This window comes from Equus asinus, chromosome 21 (genome assembly GCF_041296235.1).
Source record: "Equus asinus isolate D_3611 breed Donkey chromosome 21, EquAss-T2T_v2, whole genome shotgun sequence".
NCBI lineage: Eukaryota > Metazoa > Chordata > Mammalia > Perissodactyla > Equidae > Equus > Equus asinus.
Window position 1 is genome coordinate 54510392 of NC_091810.1, and position 20078 is coordinate 54530469.

At 40.4% G+C, this 20078-nt stretch overlaps 1 protein-coding gene across 4 annotated transcripts in view; it reads left to right on the forward strand.

The window, feature by feature from the left end:
* The window catches only part of ANO10 (anoctamin 10), a 216984-nt gene that overhangs the window by 144940 nt on the left and 51966 nt on the right, over positions 1–20078 (forward strand). For 2 of the 4 annotated variants that reach the window (XM_070493281.1, XM_044755017.2), the window contains exon 12: positions 19578–19694. The exons of the other annotated variants lie outside the window; for them this stretch is intronic. In XM_070493281.1, coding sequence (XP_070349382.1) covers positions 19578–19694 — 117 coding nt within the window. The remainder of the gene's footprint in view (positions 1–19577; positions 19695–20078) is intronic. 4 annotated transcript variants of the gene reach the window in all.

Below are 20078 nucleotides of genomic sequence, written 5' to 3' on the forward strand. Positions count from 1 at the left end.
CAACACTCTCCTGAAGAAGAAGAATAAAGTCAGAGGACTGATACTACCTGACTTCAAGACTTACAATAAAGCTACAGGAATCAAGACAGTGTGGTATTTGTGAAACAACAGACAGATCAACGAAGCAGAATAGAAAGACCAGAAATATACATGCATGAATACAGTCATGTCCTGCATGACATCATTTCAGTCAACAGACCACATATATGACAGTGGTCCCATAAGATTAGTACTATATAGCCTCGGTGTGTAGTAGGCTGTATCATCTATGTTTGTGTAAGTATACTCTATGATATTTGCACAGTGATGAAATTGCCTTACAACACATTTGTCAAAACGTATCCCCATCGTTAAGCGATGCATGACTTTATAGTCACCTGATATTTGATAAAAGAGCAAAGGCAATTCGATGGAGAAAGGATAGTCGTTTCAACAAAAGGTGCTGAAACAACTGGATATCCACATGCAAAAAAATATACACTCAGATCTTACAGCTTACACAAAAATTAACCCCAAATAGATCAGAGGCCTACATGTAAACCACAAAACCATAAAACTTCTAGAAGATAACACAGAAAATCTAAGTGACCTAGTGTTTGGCAGTGACTTTTTAGAAACAGTTCCAAAAGCATGAGAGAAATAATTGGTAAGTTGGACTTTTTTAACATTAAAAACTTCTGCTCTGCAAAAGATAAGCCACAGAATGGAAGAAAATATTTGCAAAAGACCTATCACTTAAAAGATTTGTGTCCAAATATACAGAGAATTCTTAAAACCCAACATACTGTAACAAACAACCCATAAATAAACAATCCAACAGCTCATTCATTGCTGGTGGGAATGCAAAATGGTACAGCCTCTTGGAAGACAGTTTGGTGCTTTCTTACAAAACTAAACATAGGTCTGCCATACATTCCAGCGGTTGGCCACCTAGATACTTACCCAACTAAGCTGAGAACTCATGTTCACACAAAAACCTGCGCATGAATGTTTATAGCAGTTTTATTCATAATTGCCAAAAATTGGAAACAACCAAGACATCCTTCAGTAAATCACTGGGTAAACAAACTATGGTACATCCATACAATGGAATGTTTTTCATTGTTGAGAAGAAATGAGCTATCAAGCCATGAATAGGCATAAAGGAACCTAAAATGTCTGTTACTAGGTCAAAGAATCCAATCTGAAAAGGCTACATAGTCTGTGAGTCCAACTGTATGACATCCTAGAAAAGGCCAAACTGTAGAGACAGTAAAAAGATCAGCCGGGGCCAGAGGTTTGGAGAGGAGGGAGGAAGGGTGGGATGAATAGGTGACCCACAGATATGTAAGGTGGTAAAACTATTCTGTGTGATATTGTCATGATGGATACATGACATTATGCATTTGTAAAAGCCCATAGAATGAACCCTAATATGAACTGTGGACCTTAGTTTATAATGATGTATCAGTATTGGTTCTTCACTTGTAACAAATGCACCACACTAATACAAGATTTTAATTATAGGGGAAACTGTTTCTGGGAGTGAAGGGTGCACAAGAACTGTGTACTTTCTGTACAGTTTTTTTCAAAACTAAAGCTGCTCTAAAAATAAAATCTCAATAAACAATAACAGTAAAACATCATTAGAGTTTAACATATTCTAACATAAATTACACTAAATTTAAACCCCAAACCATGTTCTTCGTACTTGTATGGAATTCAATGTAATTTCTTCTTCCTCTCCTTCCTTTTTTCCTGTCTCCAGTCCCTCAACCTTCCCAGATGCTTTTCATTATGAACAGAAAGTTCACAAATAAATAAAATGCAGATGGCTGTTAAACATATGAATAGATGCTCAACAGCGCTCAGTAAGAACTGCAGATTGAAACAAAATTGAAACACCAGTTGTCATCTATCTTCAGACTAGCAGCAACCCACAGTGGGGATATTACCCTGGGTCAACAGGAGGAGCAGGCACCCTCATACTCCGCTGCTGGGAGTGCACATGGCTCAATACCATAAATGGAACAATTTGGCATAATCTACTTAAGTTACAACTACATGTATCCTTTGACCCAGCAATTCTAAATTTGGGAATTTATCCCAGAAGTATACTTGCATATGTGCAAAATGATGAACATATAGGGATATTCATTGCAGCATCCTCAGTAATAACAAAGTATTGGAAGTAACAAATGTCCATCACTGATTAATTAAAGTATGGATGCTTTCTATGTACCAATATGGAAAAACTCTGATATTTTACGTGCAGAAGTCAAAGCATAGAACAATATTGCTGGATGCTCCTTCTACGTAAAAATGGAGAAAACAGTAGTGTATTCCTATTTATCTGTGTGTGAGCACAGGGCACAGCAGTGCACTGGGTGGGCAGGGGCAGGAGAGAGATTTTTCACTATATACTTTTATTACCCTAACTGTGTGACTATTTTACCTTCAAACATGTATTTCAAAACCTAAGATATTAATGTGTACATCTTCAAATAATAAACTCAGAATAACTAGGAAAAATTGTTTTTTGGCTATTGTCAAACCATACCAGTTATTTTTATCTGCCTTGAAAATCCCTGGCTTGGATGTTTCCAGTATGGTGAGTTGTTAAAATTGTTACTGTTATTTTTTAACTGTGAGGGTCCTTTAATGTCCACAGTGAAAACCTGACTTGGCCAAAGAAGTGGTTCAGATTTTCTTTGCATTTCTAACAATAATGTTCATTAAGCATATCTAGTTGATTTAAGAAGAGGAAAAGTAACAAATCAGTTTTTTCTTTAAGAAAATATGCTAGTGGGAAATATAAAATTTCATCTTTGATCTTTAAAAAAAATGTGTAGCTATAAAAAGTTCTAGCTCTTTTCTTCTTTAACACCAACTCCCTATTCAGCTGTATGAAGTTACTCTCTTTTAGAGTAGACTTTTCAGTTGGCTTTATTTTTCACCTCCTCTTTCTTCTATATCCACTGCCTCTGTGCAGCTGTTTTTCCCACTTCCTGTGCTCTTGCAAAGATGTAAAATGTTACATTAAGGCAAAACCTGACAAATGCAGGGTATTGCTGATAAGTTCTATGAGAAGTAGACATGAATGCTCTGTCTTAATGAGCCCTGGGAAATGGAAGGTAGGAAGCATTCCTTGCTGAAGCCACGTGTGTGCTTGAGCCCTAATGTGTAATGAAATGCAGGGCATAAACCCTGGGCCCCAGAAGCAGATGGCAGTGGAGGTTGTGGCCTTGCTGATCACTTGCTCTTTCTACGAACTCGGCGCGCCAGTGTTCCTTACACGCTGCGCCCTCTACCAGACCTCTGGTCTTCACTCAACAGTGTTTGGACAGCTCCTGAAAAACTGACAGAACCCAGAAATGATGCATTGCTTTTGTCATAGGCAATTTTATTTCTGATTTAAAGAACGTGGTCATAGGTTTGGAAAATGTAGGTCATTTTTCTTGTTAGCTGAGAACTGGTTTAGAAGTATCTAGCTGAGTTTTTTTAGATGGTTTCTTTCAAACCCTAGTTTAATTCTTCATTGTTTTACCTGAAGCTTTCAGGTATATATATATGATAAAGTAAAAATTTTTTTAAAATAACTTTGTAGAATAGTTTTAGGTTTACAGGAAGGTTTGCAAGGTCATACAGATAGTTCCCATATTTTCCCTATTTTTAACATCTAACATTAGTATAGTATATTTGTTATAATTAGTGAACCACCATTAATAGGTTATTGTTAACCAAAGCTCATACTTTATTCATATTTCCTTACTTTTTACCTAATGTCCTTTTTCTGTTCCAGGATCCCAGTTAGAGCTGGTCATCATGTCTCCTTAGGCTTCTCTTGGCTGTGACAGTTTCTCAGACTTTGCTTGAATGTGTTGACCTTGACAGTTTTGAGGAACACTAGTCAGATATTTTGTAGAATACTCCTCAATTGGGATTTGTCTGATGTTTTTCTCATGATTACACTGCGATTGTGGGTTTGGCGGAGGAAGACACAGAGGTAAAGTGCTGTTCTCATCACTTCGTATCAAAAAGTCCATGCTGTCAGCGTGACTTCTCACTGTCCCCCTGGCGGAGGTCGTGGTTGTCAGGTTTCTCCGTGGTAAAGCCACTCCTTTTTTCTCCTTCCCATGTTATACTCTTTGGAAGGAAGTCCCTACGAGCAGCGCACACTTAGGGGATAGGGGATTCTGCTCCACCTCCTTGAGGGCTGAATATCTATGTAAATTACTTGGAATTCTTCCACAAGGGAGATTTCTCTCTTTTGCCCCGTTTATGTATTTATTTGATCATTTGTTTGTGTCAGTATAGACTCATAGATATTTATTTTATGTTTTGGGTTGTCATGCAATACAACGTTATTTTCATGCTCAAGTTGTTCCAGCTTTGGCCACTGGGGGCTTTTTTAGTTGGTTCCTGTGTCCCTTTGTTTGACATACCCCCATTATTGTGTGTGTGTTTTCTTTTCGAGCACTCCCTTACTTTCTGGCAGTCTAATACGTTCCACACTCCTCTTATGCGTTTCCTGCCCCAGTCCTAGAATCAGCCCGTTTCTCCAAAGGAGCTCTGGTTTCTTTTGTTGGAGAATGGTATTAGAAACCAAGATCTGTGTGCATTCCTTTACTTTTAGCTTCTCTGAGTCCTTTTATTTAAGATGAGTTTCTTGCAGATAACTTGAGATAGTTGAGACTTGCTTTTATCCACTTTGATATTCTCTCTCTTTTTTTTTTTTTTTTGTGAGAAAGTTTAGCCCTGAGCTAACATCCACTGCCAGTCCTCCTCTTTTTCCTGAGGAAGATTGGCCCTGAGCTAACATCTGTGCCCATCTTCCTCCACTTTCTATGTGGGACACCTGCCACAGCATGGCTTGATAAGTGGTGCTTAGGTCTGTGCCCAGGATCTGAACTGATGAACCCTGGGCTGCCAAAGCAGAGCAGATGAACTTAACTGCTGCACAACCAGGCCGGCCCCTTCTCTGTCTTTTAGTTAGTATATTTAGACCATTCACATTTAAAATGGTTATTGCTATAGTTGAATTAAAATCTACCATGTATTTAACTGTTTTCTATTTGTTACATCTGTTATTCATTTCTTTTTTCCTTTTTTTCTGCTTTCTCTGGTTTCACTTAAACATTTTATGATTCCATTTTATCTCCTCCCTTAGCCTATCAGTTATGCTCTTTAAAAAAAATTTAGTGATTTTAAGCCATTGAGTTTAAAATAAACGTTTTAAACTAAATCCACCTTCAAATAATACTATGCCACTTCACATGTAGTACAGGTCCCTTATAACAAAGTATTCTCAATTCCTCTCTCTTGTCCCTGATGATATAGCTATCATTCATTTCACTCATCTGTATGCTATAATCACCCAACACATTGATACTCTTATTACTTTAAACAAGAAGTTATCTTTTAGATCAATTAAGAATAAGAAAAACAAAATGTTTTATTTTACCTCCATTTATTCCTTCTCTGACACTCTTTCTTTCTGTAGATCCAAGTTTCTGATCTACATAATTTTCCTTCTGCCTGAAGAATTTCTTTTAACATTTCTTGCAAGGCAGGTCTGGTGGCAATGTATTATCATTCATATTCTCACTCTCTCTCAGAGACTTCTGGAATAACAATTTCTAGAAATAAAGACTTTCTCATTTTTGAAGATAAATAAATTTCTTGTTTGGTGGGGATTTCTTGCCACTCTTTAAATATTTCGCCTCATTCTCTTCTTACTTGTGTGGTTTCTGATAAGAAGTCTGCTCTGCCTTATTCTTGTTCCTCTGTAGGCATGGTGTTTTTCTCCCCTCTGACTTCTGTCAAGATTTTCTCTTTGTCTTTGGTTTTCTACAGTTTGACTATGATCTGCCCACGTGTAGATTTCTTGGTATTTATCCAGCTTGGTGTTTTATGAGCTTCCTGGATGTTTGATTTGGTGTCTGTTATTATCTTTGGAAAGTTCTCAGCCATTATGTCTTCACATATTTCTTCTGCTTTGGTCTCTCTTTATTCTCCTTCTGGTATTACAGTTATGCGTGTGTAACACCTTTTAATATTGTCCCACAGGTGTTGGATGTTTTCCTCTTCTTTTTTCATTCTTTTTCTCTTTGCATTTCAGTTTGGGAAGTTTCTTTTGACCTGCCTTCAAGATTGGTGATTTTCCTCAGCTGTGTCCAGTCTACTGATGAGGCAGTCTTCATTTCTTAGTGTTTTTGATTTCTAGCATTTTATCTTGATTGCTTCTAAATTTTCCATCTCTCTGCTTACATTATCCATCTATTCTTGCATTTTGTCCACTTTTACCATTAGAGCCCTTAACATATTAATCATGGTTAAGTTACCTGTCTGATAATTCCAAAACCTGTTATGTCTGAGTCTGGTTCTTATGATTTCTTCAGCTCTTCAGAGTGTGTTTTTCTTGCCTTTTGGCATGTCTTGTAATTCGTTGTTGAAAGCTAGACATGTTGTATCAGGCAACAGCGCGGAGGTAAACAGGCCTGTAGCGTGAGGCTTTATGTGAATCTGGCTAGGATTTGGGCTGTGTTTAATGTTTATTTTGGCTACAGATACCACAGGCGTTCAGTTCCTCTAGTGTCCTTGTTTTTGTCTCCTCTCTTTACTTGAGGCTTCCCTATGTTCTCCTCCTCACAGGGAGTCTGTGTCTTGCAGCTGTTGTAACTCCAGTCCACTGTTGTTATACTGAAGCCCTGTTGGTGTGTGATAAGGTGTTGGGGAGGGGATGTCTTCTGTAATCTCTGATTAAATCTCAGTCATTTAGTGGGCTGTCTTAGGACTGTGACCTCCACAGGTGTTCCTCCAGTGGTACAGCTTTTTCTCCCTTCCCTTCCCCAGCTGCAGTGTTCCTGGCCTACTTTGTTGAAACCCTGACCCCTACTGACTATGTTTTGTTTTGTTTTTTAAATTTTATTTTATCGAGGTCATATTGGCTTATAATGTTATGTTTTGGTTTTGGTTTTCCATAGGTGAGACAGGAAGGTTGGAGGGGCCGGAGCAGGGAGGAATTACTTTTTTGAAGAAGAAGATTAGCCCTAAGCTAACATTTGCCACCAATCCTCCTCTTTTTGCTGAGGAAAACTAGCCCTGAGCTAATATCAATGCCCATCTTCCTCTACTTTGTATATGGGATGCCTCCCACAGCGCAGCTTGACAAGCAGTGTGTAGGTCCTCACCCGGGATCCAAACCGGCGAACCCCAGGCCGCCAAAGCAGAACGTGCAAACTTAACTGCTGCACCACCAGGCTGGCCCCGGGAGGAATTTCTTTACTCCAGCTGGAGTCAAGTTTCAGAATTTTCCCTGGCAAAATCCTTCCTCCTGGAGAGTAAGCCTTTGTTGTGGAGAAGGCTCTGAACAGTATTTCATAATGCCTGCTCTTCCCCTGCCCCTGCAAGACCCATGAGGGGATCCTTCTTGTGTCCTCACCATGAGAACCCAGTGGGTTCCTGGAGGGAGAGCCTACGAAAGCATGGGGGACCCCATAAGACTGTAGCCTTTAGTGGTTTCTCACTTCCCTTGGTCACACTCAGCCACCAGCAGTTCATCAAAATAACCATTTAAATGTTCCTACCAGCTTATAGCTCTAGCAGCTTCTATTCCAGCTGAGTAGATCTTGGTTGCTATATCTCTGTGGATACACCTATTTCTCTAGATTTTAGGGTGGCAGTTTTCCCTCAGTTCTCAGACAGGTCCAAGAAACATACTTGATTTTCAATTTGTGCAGCTTTTTCTTGTGGTATTGACAGGAGTGACAACTTCCAATCTCTTTACTTGTTGGAGCTGAAACTGGAAGTACTCATAAGTCTTTTTTGAGGAGATTTTATTTGGTTTTGTATAAATTTGTCAGTTACAGAAATAGTAAATTGAAGCATATGTTCAGTAGTAAATATGCTAAATCTTGCTTCAGGGAAACATATGAAGCAGAACTTTTCACTAACTAAGCAAACCAGTTATTTGCTCAATGACAGCAGCAGTGCAAGGTCCACAGTGAAGCAGGCAGAAATCTAGCACCTCCAATGCCTCCCCCGTCTTCCAGGCTTTTCTTCTCTGCAGATTGGATTTTCCTATGGGAATGAATCTGAGCTTCAGTTTAGGACCTTTCTGTCATCCATCACCAGTTAATCAGCTGATGCCACTGGTGCAGTTTGGTGCCTGAGCTGTAAAGCCCATTATTCCTGGCACAAGTTCTCAATTTAGAGATATATTTTGGTTAGAAACATTTGTTTAGAAGCATGTCTCCTGAAACAGCAGACGAGGACATTGTGGTGGAACATTTGTATATGCAGATGACCAGTATTAATTGGGTTAGAATGAAGACTTACAAAGAGGAAAAGTAAGAGGAGGTGCTTTCTCTTTTCATTTATAAACAGATGCCGTCTGATTTTTAGGAGGCTCCACTGAAGGATGTTAACATTCTTTGCAGTAATTTCTGTCTTCAAAAGAATACCCGATCAGTTAAATTGCTGCTGCTAAGGTTTAGAGGCTCAAACTGAGTTGAATTGGTCAGAGAGACCAATGTGACAAAATAGTAACGTAGTAACTTTAGAGATTAGCGTTTCTATATTTTCACTGCCTACCATGTATCAGGTGTGACAGTGGGCATGTCACACAAGGAAGGCGAGGCTTGGGCGACTCACTGACTTGCTCAGTGTCCTGCAGGAGGGGTCTGCACCTGGTTCCCCAGCTTGTGCTCTGCCCCTACCACCGTTCGTTTACAGAGCGCCACTGGCAGGGTAGCGCAGGTAGAAACAGCAGCGTGTGCAGTGAAGAACCTAGAACTTCACTCTCAGCCCTGACACATAGCTCCTGAAGGTCAGTTTCTTGCCCTTGAAGTCATTAACTTTATTTTAAAGGCTCTCTCAGATTCCTTCCGCTCTAAAGTCTCTGCATTCCTGCCATGGCCGCAGGCATCACTATCCACCGTGTGGCCCTTACGTGAAAGCTGTCTCTATTTCCTTCTCTATGTACTCAGTTGACCTTTGTAATGACTGGGCTGTGTAGTTAAGAGTGAAACAAGGTGATGTCTGGGAGGAGACGGAAGAAGCGAATCTGGCGGAGATGGGATAGGAGCAGCAGCCCCTGGAGGGGGCATGTTTCAGAGGCCAAGTCCAGTGAGGCCTTGGCACATTGAAGCTGGTTCAAAGCAGGCAGGTAGAACCAGGGAGGCCAGATAGAGCTTTTGCCCGATAGTGTCAAAGGAGGGTCAGGTCCCTCTCCTTCATGGCTGAGACTCAGGGAGGTGTCGTTAAATACGACTAGTTATCCACTCACTGAGTTCTCTACTGAGCAAATTGTTCCCATGGCCGTAGCATCTAAATTAGAAGGAAAGCTAGAAGGTAAAAAAACTAGAAAGAAAACAAAAGACTTAGAGGGAAGGAGACAAAGTTCGTGAACAAAGAACCGTCCTGGGGTCACAGCCTCATGTCACTTGTGTGCCATAAGCCATGACCACATCCTGCTGTCACCACAGAGAAGGGGGAAGAACTCTCCTCCCTCCTGTTCCTGTGGCTTGGGATCCCCCACTGTCATCAGGCCTTTGAGACTTTTTCTTCCCAACTTCACAGATTCTTCCAGTTTCCATTATGCTCATTTATCTCTGAATATAAATAATGTTTTGGGAGGCCAGGAGGTAAGGGACAATTCAGTTTACCCTGGACCATACCTCAGAAGGAACAGCGACTCTGTTTCTATAAGACTTCACTACCTGGAGTCTCCTGAACCCTGCTCTCCTCACCCTCTGTCACTGACCAGGCAGACATTAAGCAGGTGACTTCAGGAGGCCGATTGTATATCCTTTGTGCACTGTGGGAGAGCCACCACTCTCGTGTGGCCTCTAGAGTGCACCATGGCTGGCCTTTGTGGCTCAAGATTTAGAGGTTACAAATGTGTGTTTCTCCAATGTGATTTAAATTCTCCCTTGATGGTCCAGTTGATGTAAGTGTGTAGTAAATTGAAACCATAGTCTTAGGGTATCACTTTGCTTGTAGGCCTTAGAGAACATTTCCGGGCACACAGTTATTAAGTGTTGCTTGGGTTTTTTCCTTGTCAAGTGATCAAAATAATTGTTGAAAAAATGAAACAAACTCCAAATAAAACATAACCCTCCTACAGATTGAACTTCTTTTCACAATCATCAAATTTGGCCTAGAAACTGCTTTGTGCATGAAATGTGGCTCTGAATGGGAGGAGAACAAGCTTTACACATGTAAATCGCTTTAACTCTGGATAAGATGTGTTCAGTGACACAGAGATTGCCAAAGCCTTGAAAGTCAGCTTTTTCACCCCAGTAACAAATGACAACCCCATCACTCAGTGTCCTTCATCTATGAGGAGCCTCTTCGGATAGCAAGTCCTTACAATAGAGATTATATTTTAAAAGGGAAGAGCTGATGAGGCATTCAATTTAATTCATTGGTAACCCTTTAAATTATTTCCTTCTATTCATTTGGTCTAATTGGCATTTTTTTTCCCAAACCACTGTTCTATTAAGTGGTGAGATAGAGGAAGAGGAGGTAAAAAAATTTTTGTGTTTTTATAGTAAACAGTTACTCTTATCTCTCACTGTTTTAATCGACTCTTCTAACGTTTTCCCATTGCCTTTTCCCCACCATACGTGTCTTTTAGATTTCAACTTTCCATTAAGCTTTTAAGCCCAACTCTTCATTCACTGGAGTAATCTTAGGAAATAGCTCGTGTGGATGGACCAGAGGCCCAGGCTCTTTGTGACAATGGTGGCTCCCTGTCATGCCCTAGGTGCATCCTCAGTGCACCAGGCACAGACCTTGATCAGGAGCACAATGTGCTAGTATCACAGGTGCTGCCCTGGCCCAGCTGCATCTCTCAGGGTCCATCAGTGACCCACCAGGTGTCGGGACCTGAAGGCACTGTGTGAGAAGCATCCTTTGAAACTCCAGAGAAGATTCCTATTCATTGTGTTATTGAGACAAAGACTAATTTTGTGATGCTTTCTCATCTATTTGCATAGAACATTTTTTCCATCCTTTCACTTTTATCCTGAGTATGTCCTTACTACTAAAGTGAGTCTCTTGTGTATAGCATATAGTTGGATCTTGTTTTTAATCCATCCAGCTACTGTCTTTTGATTGGGGAGTTTAATCTATTTACATTTGAAGTAATTACTGATAGTAATAAAATTACTATTGCCATTTTATTGTTTTCTGTATGTCTTATAGTTATTGTCCCTCTTTTCCTCTCTTGATGCCTTCCTTTGTGTTTCGTTGATTTTTTTGTAGCGACTTGCTTTGATTCCTTTCTCATTTTTCTTTTGTGTATCTTCTATAGATATTTCTTTGTGGTTACCATGGGGAGTACATAAAGCATGTTATAGTTATAACGCTCTATTTTAAACATATAAAAACTTCAGTCACATACAAAATCTCTACTCTTTCTCGTCTTCCCCCCAATTTATGTTGTTGATGTCACAAATTACATCTTTTTATATTTTTTATTCATTCACATAGTTTTTATAGTTATTTTTTATGCTTTTATCCTTTAAATTCTACACCAGAATAAAAGTGATGAACATACCACCATTACAGTATTACAGGATTCTGTATTTGTCTGTATATTTACCTTCACCAGAGAGCTTGATATTTCCATATGCTTTTGTGTTGCTGTCTAGCATCCTTTCATTTCAACCTGATAGACTCCCTTTAGCATTTCATATAAGGTAGGTCTGTCTACTGGTGATGAATTCCCTTGGCTTTTGTTTGTCTGGAAAGGTCTTTATTTTTCTTTCATTTTTGAAGAAGAATTTTGCCACATATAGTATTCTTGGTTGGCAGGTTTATTCTTTCAGACCGTTGAATATATGATCTCACTCCCTTCTGGCCTATATTATTTCTGCTAAGAAATCCTCTGATAATCTTACGGGAGCTCCCTTGTACATGATGCAACATTCATGTCTTGCTGCTTTGAAGATTCTCTTTGTCTTTTAACAGTTTGATTAGAATGTGTCTTGCTGTGGGCCTCTTTGGGTTCATCCTAGTTGGAATCTTTTAAGTTTCTTGAATTTGGATGTCCATTTCCTTCCTCAGATTTGGGAAGTTTTTGACCATTATTTCTTCAAATAAGCGCTCTGCCTCTTTCTTTCTTCTCTTTCTGAGACTCCCATAATGCGTGTAGTAGTCTGCTTATTGGTGTTCTTTAAGTCCCTTAGGCTTTCTTCATCTTTCTTCCTCTTTTCTTTTTGCTCCTCTGACTTGATAATTTCAAATGACCTGTCTTCAAATTCACTAATTCTTTCTTCTGCTTAATCATGTCTACTGTTGAGCCCATCTATTGAATTTTTCAATTCACTAATTGCATTGTTCAGCTCAGAATTTCTATTTGGTTCTTTTTTTATAGTTTGTATCTTTTTATTGATATTCTCATTTGGTTCATGCATCATTTTCCTGATTTTAGTTAGTTGTCTGTGTTCTCTTGTAGCTTGTTAAGCTTCTTTAAGCATATTATTTTGAATTGTCAGGTAATTCATAGATCTTTGTTTCCTTAGGCCTGGTCTTTTGAGATTTATTATTTTCCTTTGTTTGTGCTATGTTTCCCTTTTTTTAAAAATGTGCTTTCTTATTTTTTTGCTGAGATTTGAAAAAATAGCCATCTCTCCTAGTCTTTGTGGACTGGCTATGTATGAGGAAAGACCTCCATCAGTCAGCCCAGCTGGAGATCTGGGGATATGTCAAACCTTTCCTGGGGATGTAGCTTCTCTGGGCTCATGCATGTAATTTCTCAATTAGGGAGCTTTTCTGGCTTATGAGTTTGTAATCTCTTGCTTTCTCCAGTGTCTGTCTGCAGTACTGCAGATTCTCTGGTACATCAACAAGGCTCCAAGATCTCCTTTATTCTTAGTGGCCCCCAGGCATCCAAGGTATGCCAGATCCTCTCCAGCACTCCCGATCTAATAAGATAGAAACCAGTCCCTAGGGAAGTCCCGCCAAAAGCTGGAACACTAACTGTATGTTCTACTCTTCTCTTTCCCTCCAGAGTGAGCCACGAGTTGCGTGTTTTCTCCCAATTGTGTTGAGCTGTGCCAGCTTGGATCAGGGCTATCACAGATGAAATCCAGTGGCTTTTCTTCCTCCTTTCAATGTAGCTGTTCTTGGTTTTGTGCTTGCCTGGAGTACTACGACTTCTTAACTGGTTTCTGGAGTTCTCATAAAGGCTTTTTGGACTGTGTATTGTTGTTAAGTCTCTGTCTCTGTTGGGGAACAAGATTTGGGGCTTCCTATTCCTCTATTCCTGCTGACATCACTCTGGCCTCCAAAGCTTTAATAGGAGACTGGCATGACCTTGGGCTTGGCTTCTCTCTCGGGTTTGGCAACCCCACACAAGGAGCTCTTCCAGAAGATCACATGCTTTCTTTAGAGGGCATGTCTCTGGCTTTAGTGCAAGAGTAGAACCTGCAGTTACTGTGTTACACGGTGGCATGAGAAAGGGCTCCCTAAGGCCCTGGCTTTTCTGAAGCCAGCTCTTTAATGCATTCACTTTGGTGCCTGACTCCCTGGCCCTATCCTTTCCTTTTGTGGGGTTGAATCTGACATTGGCCTCTCTCTGATGCTCCTTTGGAAGGAACTGTCTTTGTCTCAGGAGACTTGAGCTGCACTTTCTGCTCCATGAGTCTTATACTCAGAAGTTCTGGCAAATTCTCTTGTTTTCCAGTCTCATTCTTTTTAGAATATACATTTCTGTCATTTCAGGGGACTCTGGGGAGGTAGAAGAAGTGGATGTGCGTGCTTGGTCTACCATCTTAAAATCAAAATCCCTGAGGTTTTTTTCTTAAGAGCCTAATTCTGTAATTTTTTCTTTCAATCTTGGCTCCATTAATCATTTCTTATTAATTGGCATTTGACACATAATTTGTCTGGTAATCAGCAGAGGATGCTTTTTTGAAGGAGTTTCTTTTATTCAGTGGTGGCTGGGTTCTGAATGGGAAGAGGTAACGTGGCAGACATACCACTGTAGAAATCAAATTAGCTTTTCAGGATTCCAAGAATTCAGCTCTAATTTGCATTTTCTATTGCAGAAGAGACAGGGTTGGGGACACACTGCTACAAACACAGCTGCTACTGTCGATCATATCGTGAGTTTTCTAGTTTCTGTAAAATAAAATGGTTTTGCTTACTCTCTGTGCACCTGGCACGAGACTCCTAAAAGTTTGACAGCCCTGCAGTGACCAAAGGTGAGCGACACACTGATGGCAGTGTAGGCAGTGCTTTACCGCTGGCACCAGAAAACATTTAGCTTCCAAGTGCTAATTTTCTCTGGTCCTATTCTTTTTTCCTTTCCTAACTAAGACACCCTATAATCATTATTTGAAGCATATTGTTATGGGGAGCCAACTTCTTTGTACTTATTAGTTTTAAAATTCTGCCCAGTTCCTCACCCGACCCCCACTGTTACTTTTCTCCTTTACTTTGTTTAGGATATAATTTTGTGAGTTTTACTTTGAAAGAAGATTGTTGGTGAAGAATCACAATCACGGCCCATAAATTGTCTGCTCTTTTCATAGACAGGCTATGAAAAGCCAACCCAACTATTCATTTTGAGTATGTTTTTCTTCAAATCTGTGCAGATTCATATTTCATCTTTTCTTTTATTTACAAAAACAAGTAAAAATAGCTAAAATGCTTTTTTTGTCATTTTTTTCTCAGTTCAGTTAGCATAAAGCAGTTTCCAGCCTTGAAACAGATTTGCTGTATGGAAAATATAAACAAGGTTTTAAAAATTGATCTTTTGAAACATTGCTGTAAATGTTATTTAGGTTTCCAGGCTAGACCACAAAAGCTTACCTAATTCCACATGATGCTCAACTTGAATTCTGGATCTTAGGTAAAAGAAACCAGGAGGAAAGGGGTGTGTGCATGCAGGGGTGGGATGTCTAAATGAACTTTTCCTGACCGTTGAGACAATGTTGGTTCTTTTTTTGCTTCTCTTTACTCCTCTTCCTTGAAACCAGTACCCTACCGCTGAAGCTGCTGTGGTGTCTTCCCCACCCCACTCCCAAATGCTCAAGATTGCTGGGGTGAGGGGAAGACAGAGAGAAAGACTTTGCTAGCACCAGCTAATTAAATTAATTAACACGTGTCTGGGAATGATGATGCTCCTTAACCCTCCAGGAGTGTTTTTACTTTTTAAAGATGATGTGTGTTACACCAAATAAACCTATAATTGGTGGAACTTCTGGGCGTGTAGCAAAGTGGGGGGAAAAATCAGTGTGATGGAAGATTTGGGTAGGTAAGGAAGTGGTGGGGGAAGGCCACCATCTAAGCAGTCTGGGCCTGCATAAGTGCTCTCTATGTATTTGCAGAATTAATGGATACAAAGTGATTGTTTCCCCCAGTTTCTTTTATTCCTGGACTCCAGATGAAAAGCTAGACTCTCTGAGCTGCGGGTTGTCTGGTTTTGGTCTGTTTACTGGGCATATGGGCAGTCATGACTAGGCGGGGTTAGGAGCCTGGCAGAGCATGTGCAATTTATTTGTTAAGTGAGGAATCCCTGTGTTCTTTTTCACGTGAGTGTTCTTTTCCCCATATAAAAGTAATGCCTGTCCCTTAAAGACTGAAGATAAAGAGATCACCCATAGTGCCACCAGCCAAAGAAAACCATTGTGAAGATTTATATTTTCTTCCAATCTAGTTAATGAACCTCGCATTTTGTTTTGTTTTGTTCTTTAAGACACTTTTCTGCTGAGGATTATGATTATCTGTTTTGAGGAAAGGATACTTGATGGTTTCAGATTAAGTCTGTAAAAGAAAAGTGAGAATACTGTGTAATTCTCACCTGTCCTTCCTCATTTTAGGTATTGAATTGCAAATTCTGAGCACAAAATTTATTTTAAAACTCTTCTCTTCAGTCTCAAATTAATGTCCCTAAATGCTTTTGTTTCCTGTGGTCAGTTCTCCCTCCTGGACAGTGACAGTGTCAGACCCCTGGTGTTGGCTAAGCCCCTGCCTTGCATGGCAACCTGGCTCTGTGCCTTAGACCTTCTCCTTCCAGGATCTTCACCATTTACCGTTCTCTTGGTTCCTTCCCCAAAGCATTTCAATATATCCAAGGCTTACATCTTTAAAAACCAAACAGGTGGCTAGCCCAGGTCTCCCTCCAGCCACCATCTTGTTTCTTACCCTTCCTTCCCAGCCAGACTTTCTGAACCCTCTTGCCTGCCCCTCCTTTGCTTGCTTTCCTGTCCCTTCCCTGCCCACCATGGTCTTGCTTCTGTGACCACCACTCAGCTGAAACCACTCCCACCAGGGTCACCAAAGGCCTCCTGCTGGTTAAACCCGAATGTTTCTCTTCAGGCTTCATGTACTTGACCTTCCACCACCCACCTTGACTGGCTTTTTTCTCTCCCCTTTGCTTCTGTAACTCCAGAGCCTCCTAGATTTCTGCCAATCCACACCTCCTTCTCTGGTTTCTTTTTGAGCTCCTCTCCCTCTTCTCAGTGTGTTTCTGTTCCTCCAGTTCCATCCTGTACCCTCTTCTTGCCTCATCTCATCTTTTCTCTCACTGCACATGCTTCTGAATCTCGTCCATTCCCATGGCTTTATTTTCCACTTATACCCATGCCGGTGACTCCCAGGTCTCTGTATCCAGCCCTCATCCCTCTCATGAACCTGAAACCCCTCTGTCCCACTGCACGCTGAACATCTTCACTCAGATATGCCATAGACATCTGAAAGTCTACAGCCCACACGACCCCTTCTCCCCGCTAGCCTGCTCCTCATTCTGTGCTTATCATTTCAGTGGATGAGCCATGGAGGCCTATTAAGTCTTCTCCTAATGAGCCCTCTAGTCAGTCCTGGGAGCCGCATCCCCATTGCTCTTCCACACACTTCAGGTCACCCTGCTGACTTGCCTGTACTTTGACAGCCTCTTAACTTGTCCATTCTCCATGCCACAAGTGGAGAAATCTGATCGTGTCACTGCTGTCTTAATGCCTTCAGTGCCTCCTTACTCCTCAACCTGGTTTCACAGCTCGTTTGTCATCTGGCTCCTGGTTGCCTCTGTGGCCCCTCTCTCTTCAACCCCACCATCCCTTTGTTTGCTCTGGAAACATTCCTCCTTTCCTTGCCTAGCTAGTTCCTTCTCATCCTTCATGCCTCTGTTCAAACTTCCTTCCTTCAGGAAGCCCCTTGGACCTGCTACAAACTGGGATAACTGCTGGTCTGTATGTTCCTGGCCCCTTGTGTATACCCTGGGAGTAACGTACACGTGGCATTATGATGGCCTGTGAGTACCCATCTCCCCATCTAGATTGTGAGCTGGCACATGATCTCTTTCACTGTAGTATCCTTCAACATTTAGCCCATGTCCAGTACACTAGTCACTGATAGAGTGGATGGACACAATGCCCCTTTCCTCTGGCTTTTGGTGGTGCTGGTAGCCAGCAAAAGAGTACTCAGTTGTGGGTTTGTAGGGGCTCTTCGAGGAGTTTAACTAAGTTGTTAAGTGGGAAGTTAAAAGCTTGAAATAAGTAGGACTACTAGGAACCTGTTTTGCAGAAATAGTTCAAAAGGAATGATTTTTCTACATAGGGGCTTTTAAAAACATTTTTTATAAAATATTTTTAGAAAAATAAAGAGAATTACTCATAAAAGCTTATTGCCATATAAGGGTTTTAACCAGTTAAAATGACTTCCTTTTCATACTAATATTGTCTAATAAATACTCACTTTTTCCCTTCATGGGAGTTTTATGAATACTTCATCTGGAAGCCATGAGCGCCAAGGTCTGCAGCAGCCTTGCTCAGTCATCCACTAGCCAGTCCGGGTTCCCAGAGAAGAGTTGACACATCTTACAGGCACCTTACATCCAAGGGAAGACCTTAGCAGGGTCTTTTCTTCTCCCTAATTCCCACCAAGACTCCAAGGAAGAGAAAATGGGTAAAGATGAGATGGGAAGGGGCGAGTGACGGGTCATGGTGGGGCTCTGGCAACTTGAGGGGACACAGTTTCTGAAAATATGGAAGATTTCTTTTTGTATGTCAGTTTGATTATTTCTTGTTTAATATTTCTCCTGATGAGGTTAAGTCATATGAAATTATATCTCACTACTCTAATGGAATGAAATAATGGCATAGTATAGCTTTTCTGAATTATTCATTTATTCTTTGTAGATTATATCCAGGTTCCTGTTAATTCACTTCAGTTAGTTCAGAATTGCAACATATGATGTCATCTGATCCACACTGTATTACCTACTTGTTTTCCCACTATAGATACCTAATCAGTATCTTCCAGTGTCATCTTTATTCGTGGCAGTCACGTTTCAGTGAAGGCTGCCTGTCCTGGTCTACCCTAGAGCTCTTGTTAATACCAGGCAGTGCTTGGCCTGCCCCGGAGTTCTGCTGATTTTCAAGTCTTTGGATGGAATTATTGCTTGTTCTGTTATGATGTTGACTTCATTATTTCATGCTTCTCCCAAGAGATATCCACATGTTATTTATCCTTCATCCTCCTTTTGAAAATATCACAGTAAAGAATTCATTTAATTTTTTTCAGCTGTCTTCTTTTTCTGTCAATAATTCAATGCAACGTTTCTTAAAGGCTGTTCTGTTTCCTTCACTGATTTTCTTAATGCCTTTTAATTATTTCTTACCTTTAAAAATTATTTCACAGATTTTAATATTTAGTAAGTCATACTATCATCAAAGAGGCAACTTTATTCTTCTTTTGATCGTGCACATTTCTGTGGATGTTGATTCTGGATCACAAAATGATGCTAGAACTGGAGAAGCATCAGTAGATTGAGGCTGTGCATCTAAAGAGCAGGCTTATCTTTAGAAGAATCCTCTTGGCTTATTTCTATTCTGCAGAGAAAGAAGCTTAGTTATAAACCTCATATTATCATGTTATAGAGAACCTCTTTATGATGTCGATGTAGAAGGGAAATAAAATAGCCAAGTTCTAAGTTTCCCATGTTATAATGGGTACACTTTACGTATTATAAAGGATGCATTCTCCCTTTCTGCATACCTGCCCTACAGTATATGGAGTCAGCAGCATGAGGTAGTACATCACAATCAATTAATGCATCAGTATTTATTGATTATCATTTCATGAAAGAAACTACACCAGACACTATTGAGGTTGCAGGGGATTCAAGGGACCTGATGTTTAAGACACATGTCCACTTCATCTAACTCAACCTGAAGCATAGCACAAGGGAGGGTGTTGTAGGGCAAAGAATGGAGTGACCCTGCAAAAGTTGTATGCTAGGGTAGATTGGGAATTTAGACGCAGGTAGGAAAAAACATTTTGTGAAAGACTTTTCAGAATAAATTTCTTTTGTAAAACATTGAGAGTAGCATATGGTATCAATTTAAGGTAATAACTGATTTTAAAAGACTAAGGCAAAGTACATTGGTAATTATTGAATGGACCACCGTGGGAGGGGTTAAATGTAACTCATGGGCCTGGTTGATCTTTGATACCTAATGGGCCAGTAATTAGAAATTACCCAGGAGTAATGAGAAGGACTGCAGATTGCTGAGGTCCTAATTTGTTGTCTTGCACATATGGTCTAATGTGTCACGTCAACATGTACTCTCTCTCGTTTTCAGCATGCACTCCTGGCTTTAAAGTTTATACTTGCATTTGCCATAGCTGATAAACCTCGGCATATCCAGATAAAACTGGCCAGATTGGAATTTGAGTCTTTGGAGGCACTCAAGCAGCAGGTAAGAGCAACTCTTCTAAAAACAAAGGTATTTTTTTTTAGCAAACGCCAGGAGACATAATTCAGAGGACTTACCCTCAGCATTTCCTTCAGCCCTGAAGTTACCAGTTTAAATAAATACAGAAGACTCCGGTTTAGGATGGCATAACAAAACCAAAATCCTAATAATGTAAATAAGAGAAGAATTAAACTAAGCAAAACGAAAATATTCAAGCTATGTTAAATAAAGAATAGAGCTGGCATTCAGCAAAAGAACAAGACAGAAATTTCCAAGAAGTACCCTGGGGCAGCTCCCACAGTTTCTAAGTCTGCCTCCTACAGAAACATTAACAGAGGAGAAGTGAGTAAATAGCATCCTGATTAGTATCTTCAAAGAGTGAGAGAC